This window comes from Ceratotherium simum, chromosome 23 (genome assembly GCF_057802395.1).
Source record: "Ceratotherium simum simum isolate JZ-2026a chromosome 23, ASM5780239v1, whole genome shotgun sequence".
Taxonomy (NCBI): Eukaryota; Metazoa; Chordata; class Mammalia; order Perissodactyla; family Rhinocerotidae; genus Ceratotherium; species Ceratotherium simum.
In genome coordinates, this window is record NC_141922.1 from 50063110 (window position 1) to 50083183 (window position 20074).

At 39.9% G+C, this 20074-nt stretch overlaps 1 protein-coding gene across 1 annotated transcript; it reads right to left on the reverse strand.

The window, feature by feature from the left end:
* Nucleotides 1-8218: 8218 nt before the first annotated feature.
* SNAI2 (snail family transcriptional repressor 2) lies at nt 8219-11894 on the reverse strand. Its single transcript, XM_004431144.3, has 3 exons — nt 11594-11894; nt 10331-10876; nt 8219-9444 (listed from the first exon to the last, which is right to left on the reverse strand). Exons 1-3 carry the CDS (start codon nt 11889-11891, stop codon nt 9263-9265), a joined length of 1026 nt encoding a protein of 341 aa, XP_004431201.2. The 5' UTR covers nt 11892-11894; the 3' UTR covers nt 8219-9262.
* Between the last annotated feature and the right edge of the window lie 8180 nt (nt 11895-20074).

Sequence of the window (20074 nt, forward strand, 5' to 3'; positions counted from 1 at the left end):
TCTTGCCAAACTCATTGGATGATGAAGAGCTTTGTATGTATTTTTGTTGTTTGTAAATCTGAGGAACATCATTCTAATTTTTTCAGCTTTTTGCATTAAACAAAAAGATTATTGGAATATTATCTATATAATTTAGTCTGTAATGATAACATAATTGATTCTCAGATCATATCCATCTTAGGTGATTTTATATTAAATAGTGACAAGGAGTGGGTGAGAGAGACTGATGGAGGAAGGAGGAATGCCTCTTTCTAATAGAAAAGGATAAAATAATGTTTTCATTAGATAAAAAGTATATTTTTTTGGCTTTCTTCTGAGTATTGGTATGTACAGAATGAAAACCAGGTTCAACTTTAAGAAAAATATGTATATATATTGAGCTTCACTGTGTTCAACCCTGTGGCATGTCATAGATTCGTGCAATATTTTTGCCTCCACCCACCCGGGCTCAGGAATTGTCTTCACTGTAGAGATGATGAGACTGAGCACAGATCATTCACCTTGTAATATGCGTCATAAAACTGCGACTTGAATACAGGTCAGTCTGATTACAGAGCCTTGCTCTTCCTACTACACTCTGTGCTGATACAAGACCAGAATGGCCTGGATTAGGATGTGGCTGCACTGATTAGTTCTTTTTAAAAAACAGTATCATAAATGTTTTTATAGCCCACCGTTATTTCAAATGGCCCCACAGCAATTTGTGTAGGACAAATGAAAATGCAGCCCCCTTCTTGTTTAAGATTTGAAACTGAAAAAGAGCAAGCAGCTGCCTTTAAAATCAATCAGGATGCCTCTGTGGAAAATTACCTGGGCTGCTTCATGGTTGGCGAGAGCAGAGGAGGGAGCTGGCGTCCCCTGAAGAGGCACCACCCAGGCTGAGGTCCAGCCAGCACCCACTGGCAACAACTCAGCCCTGGAGTTGTCAAGATTTTCCGAAATTGTAAAAATCTGAAAGTTACATTTTAGAATCATCTTTTCTTCTAATTCTTTTTTATTGCCCTTTTATTGCCTCAGGAAAGCAGTAACACAAAAGATCCTTTTACATCTTTTGATTTAAAACACAGAATCCAAGAGGACCTTGGCTGCCTGCGTTCATGGGGGAAAATCTGTAGCTGATCCGTGTTCATCCTACCAGTAAAAGCCCAATTATGGCAAACAAGTTCATTCATTTTGGTTTATAAAGTCAAAAAAGTTATTTAAAAATACTAATATATAAAAGAAATGCCTGGATTCTCACCCAATTTAATTTTATAAAGAAATCATTATAGCTATGGAAGCTATAATTTCTTTCTCTTTCATTATGTAAAATAATTTTTCATTGTGCAGAGAAGCCCCCACTCCACACCCCTTCTGCCCCTCCATATTTTATGCTATATCTTTTCAGCTTAATTTCAAAGTCTTTCAAAGCCCTTGTGCTGTAAACTATCTTTAAAAGGAGTTTATAAAGAATTTAGAATCATTCAAAACAAAGCTTGTGCTTTTTTCTTTTTAATTTTTTCACTGAGGTCTTGTTCAATACTTCATTTCATTGAGTGTTTAATAGAGTGATTGGCAAATATAGGATGCAATAAACAATAACGAGAAAGAGAAGAGATTCTAAACTTGTGTACAACTTGTGATTTACAGCACGTCTTCAACTAGGACAGCTGAGCCTTCACTCCTTGCCCCTAACCTCCCATTGCAGTGACTCTGTCCTTCTCAGAGTGTGGTCTCCAGATCAGCTGTATCAGCCTCACCTGGGAGCATGTTAGAAATGCAAATTCTTAAGTCTACTACAAACATTCTGTTTCAGAATTTCTGCTGGTGGGACCCAGCAATTTGTGTTTTCATCAACTCTCTAGCTGATTCTGATGTTCTCTGCAGTTTGGGAGCCACTGATGCAACCCTGTCCTTGCACCAATGTTTTCTTTTCCCCTCACCCACAGCCTCTGGAGTCTCCCTTCTGCTTGCTGGAGACAAACAAGGCTGCTTCCATCCACCTAATCCTTGATACTGGAGAGGGAGGCGCTAGGCTTCTCTATTTCTGCTTGTCTTCAGAACACTAGGAGGCTGGAAGAGTCTCTAGTCCCTGCTGGGCTAAGGCAGATCCAAGATATAATCCTGATTCCTGCTGCAGGAGATGGGGAAGGAGGACGGTTAGTCACTAACTTCAGTGGGGGACCACTGCTACTCAGAACAATGTCTTCATCCACAAGTAGGTATAACTTATAATTATAGCCAGCGCTTGGGAGCAAATACCAAAGCTCACACTGGACAAGCACAATCAGGAGAAGGGCAGAAACATGCAGCTACTACAGGCGCTCTCACTGCCGACCACCTTTGGGTCAGACATGTGGCACTCTGCCCTACTCTCAGCTGAGGATAGACCTCCTGGAAACATCCAGAATGGTGGTTGCCATGTCCAAATAAAGCATAGGATTAAGCAAGGCTGGGCTAATTGGACCTGATAGATGGCCACATTGACAAAGAAGTCCACACTAGTCCAATGTTAACACACAGAAACAGATGCTGAAGGGATTATTTGTCTTTTTGTACTGTATTGCCCCCAAAGACCTTAGGTTGTTTCTTACCCATTTCTTTGGTTATTTCCTGCTGAATTCCCTCTCTTATAACTCAAACCTTTACTTCATTTACATTTTGTAGGCTTAGGATGTGGTGATCATTTTATTTTGTCTTACCAAACATGGCTTTAAAATAAGCTTACTCTATAAAATGAGAGAATACAATGTGATCAATACGTTGTCAATAATGTGAAATCTCTTCACCAAATTGTACCACAATATAAGAAATAAGGCCTTACTTTATTATATATTATATTATTAAATGTTATTTATTCAGTAATACATTTTTGAAGTAAAATGATATTCAATTTAATTATCTATTATCCATTTATTGTATTTTGTATAAGTTTAGGTATTATGAAATAGAAACATTTAAAAGAGAGGGAAGAGTTACTTGTCATCAATTCAGAGAAAATAATTTTCTCCTAAGAATGCCTAGTCATAATTTTACATGAATATTAAATAAATAAATTATTAAATTAAAATGACACAAATAAAATTAACTAGAGAATTAGAGAAAAAAGTACATCAAATAACTTCTACTTGGCAAAATGTCAAACATTTTTAAAAGATAATAGTGCAGGAAAAGCCTAAGCAGCTAGCTCACCCAAGGTGGCCATGAACATTCCCAAACGAAGCCCAGGAGCTGTTCTGGTAGGAACCTACCTGACACCAACAGGGGAAGCTACCTGATCCCGAGGGCTGACCAGCCAGCGGGGTGGGACAAGAGGCCTCTCACAGTGACCCCCCACAGTCAGCCTCACCAATGTGGGTAGCCTTTCAGCTTGGAGTGAAATTGCATTTAGAATCTTCTCTGCAGAGAGCAGAGCCCAGCCTCTGTGGTGTGAGTGGACTGGAAAGAGCCAGTATGCATTTCTGGTCCCCAAAAAGGTAGATGAGGATGAGGCAAGACTGGAGACATAATCAGAAAATTAGAGCAGAAATCCGAAAACCAAAGAGTGGCCACATCGTATTTTTGTGTAGATCAGGGATCCTGGCATTGGGTGACTTGTGAGGGAACAGAGAGGTCAGGAGAAAAGAAGGCTGGCTTTGGTGGGCATCTGTGTAGTCATGTCTCCCACTGCCCCAACCCTCAGCCAGGCAAACTTGGAGTGCAGGCATATTCCAGACCCCACCTGCTGGTGAATCCTGTCTGCTGCTGTCCTGCTGCCTCTTGACCTTTTGACTTGTGTTAGAAGAGGATCAACTCGAGTGGGGAAGGAGGCATGGGGCTGGGAGCTGAGCTTGGGGTTAAAGCTTGGCCACTTGAAGTGAGTATAGGATCAGCAACATGGACACCACCTGCAGCTGGCTAGAAATGCAAAGTCTCAGGCAACATCTCAAACCCACCAAACCAAGGTGTCAACAAGACCCATAGGGGATCCTGTGAACATTGAGAGTGGACAAACACGCGACTGTGACAGGACCTCAGAATCTGCAGCTCAGCGAGATTGTGTATGGCTGAAGGTGATAGCCTCTTTTATTGTCCTTCCTGCCAAATCTAAATAAAAGTATTAACACACAATATAGGAGAATTTCAAACCTGTATGTATCAATGGATATATAGGCAAAAGTTGGAACTCATGAGAAATATAATTACCATTTATTTTCTTTGTTAAGAGAACTTATCACTATTTTATTGAATCCAATTCATTCCTTCCCACTCCTTAGAATCAATTATTGCTACCTCCTAACTATGTAGCAGAAGAAATATATTAACTGATGCTCCTTACCTGGGAGGGAGCAGATTCCAGCCCCAAAATAAACCTGTGGAGAAAGCCATCCATCCTTCTCTACCATCCTAACTGCTGAAATGGATGAATGACAGGCCCGCCCCCTGGTCATTGTCTATGAAAACTACTTACTGATAATTCAAAAGGTCTCACAACTATCTCTACAAATTTCCAAAAGAACTGGCTGAATGGATTAAACTGACTGTTATAACCAGAGGAGCTTAATTAAATGAACTAGTATACGCAATATATAAATGTGCCCCTCTTTTATTCACAGCAGCTCTCCCACTCACTGCTATAAATACCTCACCAGCCCCTTTGGAGTTTGAAGACATGGATATGCTGCCATTTCCTCTGCAAATCTCTCATTGTTTGGGGGTCTGGCCAAGCGCCACAACGGAAAAGTTGCCCTGCTTGTTGCTTTTCTACATGCGTGCTTTCCACAAAGTAATTATTACTTCCTGGAGGGCTGAGGGACTAAATCTAACTTTAGCCATAGATTTACTCTGTGGTCATAGATTATACACATTTACGTCTGAAAATTAAACAAGAGTTTTTTTCCCTCTATGTGTGTCCATCTCAGGTAAAGGGAATCTTTTGTTCTTTGTCTGCCTCTGATGAGAAGAAAAGAATGATAGCAAAGTCATCTTATTTGAGAATTTTTACTTCCCTAGATGACAGAACACTTGTTCTCAAATTAATTTTGCTCACAATATTTCCTATATCTAAACTAGGTACAACTTCTTGGATGTGGATCTTAGCCAGGAAGCCTTAGACTTTTCTAAATTCTAATTGCCTCATTACCCCAGAGTGTCCACATTTTGTGGTGAAAGAAATGACTGTTTAGCTTGGAAGCCTTTTTAGTCTGGAAGATAAAAGCCAAGAGAGGAGTGTGGGTGTGTGAGGGAGAAACAGTGGTCTTCAGAAGATGAAGTGTTAATACACAGAGGACAGAGACCAGCTGCTTTTCCTCTCCACTGAGAGCCGACCAAAGGAAATGGGCTCACGTGCACCAGGAGAATGCAGGGGAGCTGTCAGAGAGCCTGTCATGACAGGGGGGCTGACACTGGAGGAAGGGATGCCAAAAGGATTTCTAGAAAGAAATTGGGAAATGGCTCTGAAGATTGTTATATGTTATTGTATAATTCCTGAATTATGATAGTTCCTAATACACTCTTAAAATATTTAATTTCAGGGCACATTATCATTGTCCTTTTCAACAGATTTCTACTACGTGCCTACAACCTATGAACCACTGTGCTGAGCGTAGCTCAGCACTCTCCTTGTTCCCATGGTGGAGTGGAGAAAGCAGGGTCTTTGGAGCCAGAAGCATCTGAGTTTGTATTTCAATTTTGCAACTTACCGCTTTTGTTACCTTGACTCCATTATCCGAACTCTCTGAGTTTAATATCCTTATCTGTGAAATACCAACTTCATACAGAAATTGTTACCATTGAAGATGACGTATGTAAGTTTCCTAGTACACAGCAGGTACATATTAAGCATTTAGTAATAACACTGAGTACTCGATATTAAGATCTACAAGTAGTGCAAGGGACTGTTGAGTACTTAATTATGATAATAAGAATCTATTCCTATTTTACACCTTAAGAAACTGAGGCACCAAGGGGTTAAGTAAGTTTCGTAAGGACATAAAGCTAATAAGTTGTGAGGCAGAAATTCAATGAACACATATCTTGGCTTTAAAAACTGGTGCCACCCCATCTCAGATTATATGAAACAAATTAAGGATACTGAGAATGCTTATTAGCATATATACCTTATATTAAAATCCATAGTTTTCAAAGCTCAGGCTCTCAGAATGTCTATCAGACCTGGTCCACGTGTACTATATTTGTCCCTTCTACACTTTTTTGAGGGTCCAATCTATTGAGGGGGAGGCTGTCATCACTAAGTTAGGAGATATCCCAGTAAATATGCTTGGAAGATCTCTCAAAAATTATCAAGCCTCTTTGCAATAAAGGGGAATATGGTGAATTAATTTTAGATCTGCAAGCTGTTTTTCACCAATTTCTATTATTTTATCCATTTATTCATTCAACATACATTTGTTGATGTCAGTGTTCCAGATGATGTGCTGGGTACTGGGAATTTATCCTTTAAGGATACTCTGTCTAGTGAAAAACAAACGTATCAACAAACAATTGCTATGTAGTGAGATAAGTACTACATTATAAATGATATGAAGCTCCCAGAAAGAGCAAATTTGGAAAAATATTTCAAAGTAAGTGACATTTAAACCAGATCTTATGTATTGCAGGAGAGCAGACATCTAGTCAAAGACCTTGGCAAAAATGCTAAAAATTCTAAAAAATTACTGAGCTGTATTTATAGGAAATCTTAATATCTGATGTACCCTAATTCAAGCTCATGTTACCTAAATGAAAGTAAAGTATTTTAATCATGAATGAAGTTAGCATGGTGAGGACAAAATCACAATATATTGCAAAAATATTACTGCTAATTCTTCACTAAGAAATTAAACCAATGAACAAATTTTTCCTTTTAGAAAATTATCTGTTTAGGTTTTGGACACCAAGAAACAACTTGCCTCTAGATCTACAAATGAGGGAAGGAAATGTGGGCAGAATTGTTCCCGGGAGAGCCGACGAGATCACTTCGAGAATGCTTGATTCCCTCACATTTGCCCTTGCAAGATATTTCTACCTATTAGCTGGTCTGGAAACTTTTAGGCAATCATTTCTATACCATATACACTAAGTAAAGTTGTCTTTTTCTAACTTAAGAATGCCCAGTCAAGCTATCAGCCATTTCTTTGACATTTATAAATTGTTGCTCCAAATAATTTTACTTTTGAGATAGATTTCCTAAAATGTCAAAAAAAATTAAAAGTAAAATATTAAATTGAAGGGTTTTATTTTCAGTCAAATGCACACCACTTTTATATGTTGGCTAAAAATTTAAATGTAACATACAGTGGAATGTGTGTGAACATTAAAGGAATAGTATAGATATTTTAAGTCACTGGCTAAAGGCCTGTCACTAATGTCTTTCAGATACTAGTTCTGGCTTTTAATTGTATCACAAAGACATTAGAAGGAGAATAATTCTGCAAGTTCTGAGCGTACCAGAGAGAAGTGATTAACAGGAGCAGGAACTCTCCTCATAATGGATTTGGAGTGTGGATTCACATAGAATTTGGTAATTGTCACAGTGCCTATGACGGTTAGCACTTTTACATATCAGTTAGAACACGTGCATTTCGTAAGCATGTGCCTCGATATGGAACGGCTGATCATGCTACATTTTATTAAGTACATATTGGGTTTGGGTGGAGGCTTGTTCAAAATACCATAAAGGGAAAACTTAACTTTCTATTAGTTAGCCCTGCTCCCATCAAACTATCACTTAGTTATATCACTAGATGTGGTGTTTTCTTTGCATAGTTTAATTTTCAAACTTGTATCATTTATGATAAATCCATTTTTTCCTAATTTTTTTATGCAGATTTTCTATTTTTCCTGAAAATGATATTTCTTCTTAAACTGTTCCAGTGGCCTATGTGACAACGAGTGATTGTAATTTTATTTCATAAAGCCAACATAATAAAGTCATCATAAATAAAAAGTTTTGAAAGGTATTCTTGACTATTAATAATGTAAATATTTTTAGCAATCAGAAAGTGTGATTTTTGTTAAAGAGATATACTAACAAACTACCATCATGATGTTGTCTTTCTGAATGTGACAGTATTTTCTTAAGAGTAAAGAAAAAATACTAACAGTTTATTATATTCTCACACTTATAAAGTAACACTTGCTATTCATAATAAACACTATTCACTTTTTCTCTTATTAACAAAAGAAACAGTTCTTGGTATAGCAGTTTGATACTAATCATGAAGTAAGTAAAGTCTCAAAATAGTATACAAACAACAGATTATACATCAAAAGTGTTTATTGTAAAAAAGAACCTTGAAAATTGTTTTTTAAAAAAGAAACATTGATATCACAAGTCTTAGTTGTTTATAGGCATTAGCTATAGACAACATCTCATTTCATACAAAATTCATTTGATCATATAAAAATAAACACAAATTTACATTGACTCATCAACTATACAATTAATTAAAAAAGGCACTTGGAAGGGGTGTTGTATGGATTGCATTTGTTGTCTGCATTTAAGAATTTAAGTACATTATTGAGTTTCTAAGAATCTTTTCTTGCACTTATTCCCATCTTTAATTTTAGAAAATCATTAAAAATTCTTTAAAAAAGTAAGACATGGAACATGTACCAGGAATGTTCAAAGCTAGTCTTTCCCTCTTCCCCCAAGGCACATACTGTTAATTGGCAGAAAAAAAAAACAAATACAAAAAAACAAAAAGGCACATTTCATACATTCCCCTGTATTTTGTTCTTGTTCATTTTTTTTTCTCTCTCTCTCTTAAAAATACAGTTTAAAGCGTTACAGGTAATCAAAAAAGGCTTTAGTTCAACAATGGTAACCAGACATCAGACATGTAATGAAGTAAACTTGGAATACTTTATAAGGCACCTGAGATAGTGTCTGGCAGTTTCTCTTCCTATAGGAAATTCTATTACAAAGCAATACTGTTCTTTTCAGTTGAAATGATTTGGCAACAATGTAAATCTTTGCATTCTTTCTGAGTAAGAAAAGATGCAGTGTGCTTTTTGCTTCATCTTTGAAGAGCAAGATCCTTGTCTTTTATCCTCTCAATCTAGCTGTCAGTAAATATATAGTAATTTTAAACTTCACATGGAAAGGATTAACTTTAAACACATGGATTTCGTGCTTTTTCAGCTTTCAGTGTGTGTGTGTGTGTGTGTGTGTGTGTGTGTGTGTGTCTATACATATTATTTGGTCAGTTAGCACAAGAGAAAATGCCTTTGGACTTTTATTTGTCATTTGGAATCGGAGTGAAGAAATGCATTCTGCCCCAGTAAACACTGATTGCGTCACTCAGTGTGCTACACAGCAGCCAGATTCCTCATGTTTGTGCAGAAGAGACATTCTGGAGAAGGTTTTGGAGCAGTTTTTGCACTGGTATTTCTTTACATCAGAGTGGGTCTGCAGATGAGCCCTCAGATTTGACCTGTCTGCAAATGCTCTGTTGCAGTGAGGGCAAGAAAAAGGCTTCTCCCCTGGGGATTGGGGTGGGGGGTGAGAAAGAAAGATAGTCAGTGTTTTTAGAGGAACTGTAAGGTCAAATCACGTTTATGAATAACAATCACATTTTGCCAAAAGAACGAGAAGCAGCAAAACTAGATTAAAATTCTTCACAGTAGATACTTATTTTAATATCTAGCCCTTTAAGATAAATTTGAGTGTTACATAAAAAAAAAAAATCACACCAAGACTATTATTACTGCTGCCAGTCATGCAGAAATAATAAACGTAGTTCTAGGACTTTCACTTATTAAAGCTTTCTGCTTCAGCAGGTGCAGTTAATGTTGAGCTCCTCCCAATATTTCCCTTTTTCCCTCCTTCTGTATTACGACTCAGGCTGGATGTCTTGACTCCCTGCAGGATGATTTTGTGCTAGGAATACAAAATTCAGCAGCAAAAAACAAAACAAAACAACAGAAAGCAATTTCAGTTCTAACTGTCCAACCTGCTATAGGGTGATAGATCTTACAGCAAGAACGTAACTAACAGAAAACTCTAGGAAACCCTTCATCTACCGACTCAATTGATTAAGATAGCAACGTTAGCATTTGCTGATTATTGGGAGCAGTTTCACAGAATACACATTCAAGTACATCTTCCCTGATTTTCTAACTGATCTTTGAGACCAAACCTTCTAAATCTACTTTCCAAAGTCTAAATGCTGTTTGCAGTCTCTGGAGCAGAGGTTGTTAACTAGAAATAGAGCACTTTGTGCTCTAACGACTTTTTGAGTTGGCAGGAAGTAGCTATAAACGATCATCCATCATTAAAAGCATTGTGTCACTACTTAATGCAAATCTGACAGTCAGCCCAGAGCTTCATTCTATCAGAGTAACATTCCAGTCTACATTTTTCTCTTACCAGTGTGAGTTCTAATGTGTCCTTGAAGTAACCAGGGTCTGGAAAAGGCCTTGCCACAGATCTTGCAGACACAAGGTAAGGTATGGGTCCGAATGTGCATCTTAAGGGCGCCCAGGCTCACATATTCCTTGTCACAGTATTTACAGCTGAAAGACTTCCTAGACTGGGCATCACAGTGCAGCTGCTTATGTTTGGCCAGACCAGAAAAAGTTGAATAGGTCTTATTGCATAAATTGCACTGAAATTTTTCAGCTTCAATGGCATGGGGGTCTGAAAGCTTGGATTGTAGCCTTTCCTCTTCATCACTTATGGGGCTTTCTGAGCCACTGTGGTCCTTGGATGAGGTGTCAGATGGAGGAGGGGGACTCACTCGCCCCAAGGATGAGGGGTATCCAGAAAGAGGAGAGTGGCCATTGGGTAGTGGGGAGTGGAATGGAGCCGCCGTAGTCCACATGGTAATGGGGCTGTAAGCTCCGGAGCTGAGGATCTCTGGTTGTGGTATGACAGGCATGGGGTAACTCTCATAGAGATATGGGGAAATAATCACTAGGAGAAAAGAAAGGAAAGGAAAGAAGATTACGGTAAGAATAACTTTAAAAACACACCAAAAAGCTACTAGGCAACACACCCAGGACTTCATAATGAAGAAGATAGACTCATTTAGGAAAACACAGACATTGGTAAAACATTTCATTTCTACCCTTGCTGCTGCATAGTTATCATACTTAACGCACGTCTACGCCTCCTGCACACACGGGGTGACAGGACCTACACCACACTCTACCTCAGGGAGTGCAGCCAGGCCAAAGCCTTCACAGTCCCCACTGAGGAGGACAAACCTATACATTATGTTTAAAGATACAGGAAAGTTGTATTCCATTTTATGCATGGGTTATTTACAGATTTTATGACTGTGAGTACAAAGATATGCATAAATCAAGCTGCTTTCTAAAGGAAAGGAGCCTTATTACATGAGAAAAGCAGTAATTCAACATTTACATGTTGTGTTACTCTTCTTCCGTATATTCATTACGTGTGTATACACAAGCTTTAGAACATGAAGTTGCAAGAGTTGAATTTTTCCTTGTCAGAAGTTTTGAATTAAAACTTACCCTAATGATCAAAAGAATCTGAACTCTCTTTTAGAACACCGTTTAAAAGGAAAACAACTTAGTCTTTTGTTCTTTTGTAATAGTATTAGAGTTGTAATATATATTTATAGATATAATTCCCTTTACTTATTTATTATTTATCTATTTTTACCTGTGTGTGTGTCCAGTTCGCTGTAGTTTGGCTTTTTGGAGGCATTGAAATGTTTCTTGACCAGGAAAGAGCGCGGCATCTTGCCGGCTGGTCTGGCGGGCGCCCGGCGCGGATAACGGTCCGGCGGGAGGACGCGGCCGGTCCCTACAGCATCGCGGCCGCAGGGCTCGGGTTGGGGCCGCTCAGGTGCGGCGGGCGGACGGCCGGCGCCTCTGAAGTCGCCTGGCTCCTTTAGGGACTGAGCCTGTTTGGGCTGGGAGGGCTTTTTTCCTCTCTTTTGCAAGAGGGATCCAATCATAGCTGAGAGGTTCAGATTTCAGCTCCTCCCTCTGGGACAGCTGTGAACAGAGGAAGAATCTGTTGTCAGACTAAATTATTCTGGTTCAAAATGGGCTGTTCTTCGGGATTACAGTGGAGAGGAAAAAAAGTGCTTAAGTATTTTCAAGAGAGGTAATTTTACTTCTTTAGCTCTGCCAGTTATTCGTGCTCTCTGAGAGCTCAGTAAGTCCTAGGAACTTTGATTTCTAAAACGGGCCTGGCTTCCAGATGTGGAGAAAAGCAAACGCAGTGGGACAAAATGTTCGCGGGAGGAAGGAAAGGGTGTCCTCCAGAGCCCAGGTCAGCCCCTGGTTGTTAATGAGAGTCGGTATTGGGAAGGGGCGTTCGGAGAGCTTTTACTTGCACAGGGACCAAACAGTTCACTCCTGGCTTTTGAAAAAGGAAGGTAGAAGCTGGGAAGACAAAAGCCCCTGTGAGTGCGGAGGGCACCCCCACAGAGGGAAGGCTTCCTAGGTCTGTGACCGCCGGGCCGCATGCCCTGCGTGTTCTGAATGCTGGGGACGCTGCGTGTCTTCAAAACTCAGCAAAGCCGGGGCCGCACTTCCTCGTGGAAATTAAGTAATCACGGCACCATATTAGCTATGGTGCCTTGAAAGAAATGCTTTGCAACCCATGAAAGACCTGCTTCTCGGAAGAACTGGGAAACTGCAAAGATGAGGAACGCTTGCTCAGAGAGGGGTGGACAGTAGGTAAACTGTCATTAGGAACCATGGAAAATTCTCTCACAAATACATTTGACAAGTTTTTATCTTTCTATGTATCACTATGTTTTTTTTTAATGGAAAAAAAAAGCGTTTATAGGCCTTTAGAGACAATTATTTCATTTTAAATATTTATCTACTTTTATATAGTGCTTTTTTCTGAAGTGTAAAGTCGTCAAAATTCATCTTGGTAGTTTCCTGGATTGTTTTTAAAAAAGAATGCCACTATGAGTACTGCTTGGTTCCGGTTTTAAGAAGCTAGTCTAGTAAGCAGCAAAAATAATTTGATTTTTGTATATGGTATTAAATCTAAAAGTACTCTAAGGTGACTCATTTTAAAAGTAAAATTTCAACTGTATTTTCAAGCATCTCAGTCCATTCTAGACTATTCTCTCTCACTTTTGCTCAAAGATTAAGGAAAGAACAAACTTGCAATAAGACCACCCTACCCTTGTTTCTAACAGGTGCTGGAAGAAAAAAATGAAAAAGAAAATAACAGTGGTGCAGTCAAGACTTGTAGAGGAAAGTGCACTGTCAGGCTGCATAGCTCCTTAATTCTGGGATGAGAGAACAAGAGCGTTTGCCGGGGGCGGGGGTGCCTGTGGAGGTGTTTCCTGAGCTAATTTCCATGATTCCTTTTTCTTTCTTCCAACAGTCACTAATTTAAATGTCAGAGAAAGGAATTTATATGAATCTTTATGTTAAAGGAACGGTATTTGTAGGAGATAGGAAAATATGAATATGCATTAGATTCTTCCACGAACTGTAAACTCCAGTATAAATCAGAGCCAGTTTTCTGAGCTTGCTGCTTTTTGTGAGGGTTGTTCTGATCTGGGCACCTGGTTTATTGAAGCAGGAGTCCTCCTTGCCCTTCCCACCCTACTTCCTGCAAAAAGCACATTCCGTTAGAGGTAGAATACAGTTGCAAAAACACAACTGCCGTGTGCTTTTAGCTCCTCCTTTACTCTACATGGCGTCTATTCACAATAGGGAGACGTGTTGAGAGCATTGTGGGATTTATTTCTCAGTAGTTATAACACAAGATAACCTGCTAAAGTGTGTATTTTTAAAATCCATTTTAAAAGTTTAAAGTAATTCACTATGCTTGAAAAAAACCACTTGAATTTGAATTACAGATGCATAACTGAGCCGAGTCTCCCACCTCAAGTCCAGCGGGGCTCATCACACATGACACAAATCAGAATCAGGATGTGTTACCACACCTCCTGGGATGAGCGGACCGTGTTCAGGATCGTGTGTGAGGCATGTCATTACACAGGTCTGCGGGTAAGTAGTCTCACGTAGACCTGTGTGAGGTCTGGGCTGCTGTCAGGAGAGGGATAGCCTGTGCACTGAGACCCTGAGTCAGACTGCACAGGTGCTCTGCTCAGACACAGCAGAGGGCATTGGGTGCCAGAATGGTGTGGTAAAAACAGGAGAAGGGAAGTAGAGTTCCCACCCAAAGGCCCGCTGCTAGTATTCTGCTAAGACAAGATGGAAGGTTCCTGTCCTGCAAGCCAAAGGGATCATATGAAGAAGGTGGCTTTGGTCACTGACTGAAAGACTCTCTCTTGCCCAGGGACAGACTTCTTTGCTGAGGCAATGACACCAGGTTTAAAATGTTTCATTTGGGCAAAACAAACCCAAGTGGGCTTCGCTAATACAAGAAATTAGTCCTAGGTTGATGTAATGAAGTGCGTCAGAATAGTGAGAAATGATGCTTATCCTGAGATGTTACTGTGCATGCAGCCCAGCCAGGGTGAAGCTGGTGGGCACAGGTAATATACACTATAGGGAAGGCATAGGCTCAGCCCTTAGGCTCCTGGCCGCTGAACGTGGGGTAAAGGAGAGAGAGGACTACCTGCCTGTGGGCACTTGCCAAGCTTGGTGGCCGTGCCTCCCAAAAGGAACTGAGTTATCATGGCAAAAGTGGGGGCTTACAAAATAACCCTCCCTCTGGTTGAGCCTCACTAGAGGGTCCTTTCCTTTACTTGCCCCCTGTGGGGTATGTGGAACATTAGAAGGCCATGCAATCTAATCCCTTAATTGTCATGAATTTTATTAGGATATGACTTGATTTGACTTATCTGACAGTCTTTTATTTCCTCTGTTTTCTGAAGAAGCTGACAAAGATAATTTGTGGAAAACTTTGTAAATTAAAGGTCTGGGAGCTTGTGGGAGGGCCAGCCCTTCCCCACAGGCTCCCCTGCACCGGTGGGATTTCTCCTGGACCCAGTCTTTTTCATGAAAGACATATTCTTACCGTGCCAATAGGAAAATAAAATAGATTGATGAGGTTTGGGAATACACCTCAGATTTATTTACTTTGTACAGAGATTTGTGTACATTTCAGTATTTAGGAATGTGAAAAGAGCAGTGCAGATACTGACTACTAACTTTAGGAAATGCAGTAAATCCAGCACCAGAAGAAACCATGGTTTGGCAGAGGCAGAAAATCGCATCTCATGCTGTGCCGTGCTGCCTAAAACGAATAGCATTTCTTTCTAGCTTTAGTGTGTGGCATGATCCCCCTGGCCTGGGCGGGGGAGAATCAACTCCCTGTTATGATATGTTGTCATGGAATATCGTTTGTTTCACTGTGATATCTGGATAATATTATAATGCGTTACTAGTTTTTGAACTATTTAGATAGTAACAAAGTATTTATTATATGTAACTTTGAAGTTTGAATGACAGAGATGTGATGTCATCTCATGGTTTTGTATATGTTTGTATTTGTATTTCTAATTCATATCTTCATTCAGCCTCAGATAAAGTACACCAACCCCTAAAAGAGAAATAAAAGTTTCCTTTTGGTACCTGGGTTTCTCTATCTGTAAATTATGTTCAATGCTCTTCCCTTATTTCTTTTAGAATGATTTAGGGACAAATATTTCCCAATATAAAAGGGAAAATAATTAGAGTGAGCATAGGATTCTGCTTATATTTTCTGAGCTTCATGACAAGAAGAACTCTGTTTCTCTGGGGAGATGGATGGAACTCACATACACACTCAACATACATAAGTTTGTCTACCTAAGTAGACAATAGAGCCAAATGTGAACTGTATGTGCATGTGTGTGCGTGTGTGTGTGTGTGTGTGTGTGAACTGGGGTGAAAAACAATAGCAAAAAATGATGTCAGGATGTCCCTCTGCTGTTTAGGAATTTCCATTATTTCCTGTGTGTTCCCAGGGCTACATTCACCAGGCTAACAGCCACTAGCATTGTGTGTCTGTCTGGAGTTGGCTCTAGTGCTATTAGCTTGATAAGTACCATCATATAGGATCAGCAAATATGTAGGATCACTTCAAACAGAAAACCTTAAGATGGGAACAACAATTTTAATGAGATTTATTTTGTGTCAAATCACTTGTATGCAGAATCTTATTTCTAGTTATGGTTTTATGTCTCATTTGCTTTGGTTAATGTGCTTTGGATAATGTGGTTAATGTATCACGCAAGGTGAAAGATATTCATCTCTTCAGTGTTCTATTTGTACCTGTGTAAAGTGTTGATGATCTTATCTGTAAGATGAGAAAAAAAGACCCTAGAAAACGTTGAATTTATCTGTATTTTATACAATAGCCCCAGGATATGTGGTTGCGAAGAGACACCTATTGGTCAACTTTGGAAAACATTGCTTTTTTTCTTTCCTTTCTTTTCCACAACTTTTTAACAAAGTCTGCCACCTAGTGGAAAATGGATGATTTGATTAAACACAAGAGCATCAACCTGACCTCATTCTGTTAGGCCCAGGTTCAGGCGAACACTATTTAAATCTTGAATTTTTAATTTATTCTTAATTAAAAATGGCTTGTATTTGTAGAAACACAAGTGATGTTTATACAACAAATTACATTGGCTTTATAAGATAGATGAGTAATGGAAATTTATGATTTCATCAATCTGTGCAGTCACGAAGAAAGAAGTAGGCAAAAAGAGTAACATTATAGTCAAAACTTAGTGAACACCTCAAATGACTTATTCTCCATATCCTCATAATGACCTACAAGGTAGAGATGTTTTAAAGGCGGGGAAAAAAGCCTGAACCGGATTTTCCAGGGGCATTCAGAATGAAAAAGATGGAGCCAGGATTTCCACTCCGTCGGTCTGCCTCCTGGGTTTACGCACCTTGTTGCGAGGCCCTGCTCCACCACTGTGGTTTGCTAGGGTGGGCTAAAGGCACTCAGTGTCAGGCAGTTGGTAGGGTAATGTGTAATGCTACAAGCTACCATTCCTGAATGTTTAATATCAGCCGGCCACTGCATTAAGCACCTCGCACATGTTGTTTTAGTTAATCCCCACAAAGTAGCTAATCCTGCAAGGTAGATATTATTATCCCTATTAACAGATGAGGAAATGAAAACACAAATTAAATATCTTGGTCAACTCACACTGCTAACAAGGAATAAGTAGAGGTGGGATTTGAATCTGATCTGTTTAATTTCAAATCCTACTTATTTCACCTCTCTATTGTAAGTATGATTTTCCATCATAGGATTGGATTAGACTCATGACCAACTGAAAACGTGACCTCTTTGAAAATTTGCCTTCCTACTTTCTTACCCTGCTCAGAGAATATTTACACATGCAGTTTATAATCTATGGTGATTGGAGCTTCTCATCATTACCTCTGCTCTGTATCTCTCTTGTATGCTAAGTAGCACTAGAGTCATGGTTGCTTAATTGCAGACTTGATACCATTTACCTCCAGGTGCTGATGTGACTTCTGGGAAGACAGTTGGACTAGAATCCTAAGTGCTTAACTAAGTAGCTCTCATGGTCTTTTGGTCTGCAAAAAAAAGGAGACAACCACTAATCACTAATTCATATTCTATAAGCATCACATGGTTTTTCAAAACTGGAAGTGATGATCTTCATTACCCCAGTCTTTAATGGGATTATGTGGGAAAAAATAAGCCCATCGATAAAGAGTCAATGTTTCCAAATATACTGGAGGAGTTCTACAGTCTGGAAGTGTCTCTCTCTTTCTCTCCTTACATGTGTGTGTGCTGTGGGTGTGCATGTGCATGCATGTGTGTGTGCATGTGTGTGTGTGTGTGCATGTGTGTGTGCATGTGCATGTGTGGTGTACTTGTCTTGCTCCCAGCATGAGCCTCCATTGGTTCTTGTACGAGTGGGCATGTTTGGTAAACCTTTGGGGTAGGTTGGTCTGCATTCATTTACCAGAAGCACTTGAGACGCTTCCTCCAGGAGAATAGGGAGCCATGTCCACCAGACCTGATCCTGTAACAAAGCTTGAGTATCCAAAGAGAAGTGTTGCTTCTGAGTACAACACAGTGCCTGTGCCTCTAGTATGTCTTTTGTCTGAGCACCCCAAAATACTGTGGAGAAGTGAACCTGAGACATGGATTTACTAAAATGCTGTTAGGCTTTAGAGGGTAGACAATACAGCTTTGGAACCTCTGTGGGCAGCAGTGATAAAAAAAGAAAAGTGGAGAGAGTGGCTTGGGAGAGCACTTTGCATGTCATCCAATGGAACACTACAAAGTGTTGATACCTGAAGGGGTCCCAGGCATCAGCTTCAGTGGCAGCCAGACCAACAGGTATTAGTAGTGTCCAAGAGATATGTGGGGCCCACTGGGAGTAGAGGTGTTGCCCAATGAGAAATGAGGGCTTGCCAGATACTGTGGTTCTCAGCGAAGTAACAGGAGTGCCTTGCAGGGAAGCAGTTTTTCCTAGCAGAAAAAAAGAGTGCCTAGAAAATATGGCAACACGGATCAGAGAGAGATCCGGGTATAGGAGGAAGAACACCATCTATTCTACATAGAAACTGAACACTTGCCCCGTAGACCATGAAGGATAGCCAGAATCACTTTCCAGCGTGCTCAGCTCCTAACTCAGTGGGAAGGAAAACGCAGCTGTCACCTACATGCAGAGCAAGGAACAGACACCTACAACAGACAAGTGGCCAGTTTGCAGGAGTGTGCTAATATCACTGCCCGCATAGACCTGTGAGTCAGAAATGCCCTCACTTAGCACCTTGCCTCTTTCTTTGCCTCAGATCTGAGTTGTCAACACATCTATCTGGACATTAAAATCAAAATCCTTTAAAACAGCAGAGTGTGAAACTTTCCAAGACAATTTAGAGAAGCAAAGTCTACATTACGCCATGCTTATGATTATCTCCTTAATTTAGATCTTGGTTCACCAAATCAGCGAGGCATTTTCCAAAAGCACGCCTCAGTCCTATCACTCAGACAGTGCAAGGTTTGTGAGAGCTTCCCAGGCATCTGCAAGTACTTTGTTACTTTTCTCTGCTCCAGAGACATTGACCATCACCAGCCAGTTACACCGTTTGTAACCCCCAGAAAAGAGATCAAGAACCTGGTCTGGCAGACCATTCTGGCTATTTTGATTTACCACTGATAAACTACTTTGCCCGGATAGAAACATCATTTCACATGCTGTGATTTTTCAAAGTAGACATTTTCTTAAATTATACCATGGCTGTTTAAAAAGAAACACACACACCCCACAGGTAGAGTAATCTTTTCTAAAAGTGCTCTTTGGCCTTCATTTAAAAATAAGTCTTAAACCCCACAGGTAGAGTGATCTTTTCTAAAAGTGCTCTTTGGCCTTCATTTAAAAATAAGTCTTAAAGGCAGTATGATAATGGGAAATAAATATTGTGCTCACGCATCTCCTTCCGACCTTAAAACCCTGTGCTTGGTATAAACCTTTCACTGGCACTAAGGGCAATTGGTCCCCATTGCCCAATTGACAAGTGAGGTGGCCATCCAGTTGAGCTGGCAGCAGAAGAGTATTAAAATCTAGCATTGAAGTCATTGTTAATGTAACTTGGGCCAGCAGAGGTGTTTGGCTGATTGCAGAAGTGCAAGCCCTTTTAGGAGCTGGGTTGGTGGGTTCCGTAGTCATTGCGTTCCCAGACAGGGATTCCTTCCTTCCTTCCCCAGCACAGGCTTGCAAACCCAAACTGTACTGAGAGATGGAATTCGTTATTCCACTTTGAAAGAGAAGGCTGGAGACACTATGAAATCATTTGAAAGTGATTATGGATGAAAGTTAAAGGCATAATGAGAACAATCCTGAACCTTCAAGTTCTCTTGAATCTTTGGAATTACATTGACAACGAGTGAGTGATCATCCAGAACCAGCAATGGTACTTCAGAAAAGTGTAAAGGGAATTTGAGTCTTAAGAGGAAACTAAGATGCAATAAAATCATAGAATGTTAGAGCTGGGGACCTTAGCGAACTAGTGCAACACTTTCCCTTTATTTTTTTGGCCAGGGAGGGCAAGAAGTGGCTTGCTCAAAGGTGTGAACCTTCTTTGCATCACAGAGGATTAGATCTGAAATGTGGTGACTTCTAGGACAAGACACTAGCAGGTAGCCTCAGAGTGTCCTTGGGCAGGCTGCCTTTTATATGAAAATGTAATTGATCAGCTTCTACAAACA

Excerpts from the sequence above, each read along its gene's own strand:
- SNAI2 (XM_004431144.3), bottom strand. The coding sequence starts at position 11,891 with ATGATTGGATCCCTCTTGCAAAAGAGAGGAAAAAAGCCCTCCCAGCCC. Across the intron at positions 10,877-11,593 it reads CGAACTGGACACACACACAG|TGATTATTTCCCCATATCTC; the intron begins GTAAAAATAGAT and ends CTTTTCTCCTAG. Across the intron at positions 9,445-10,330 it reads ACACATTAGAACTCACACTG|GGGAGAAGCCTTTTTCTTGC; the intron begins GTAAGAGAAAAA and ends CCCAATCCCCAG.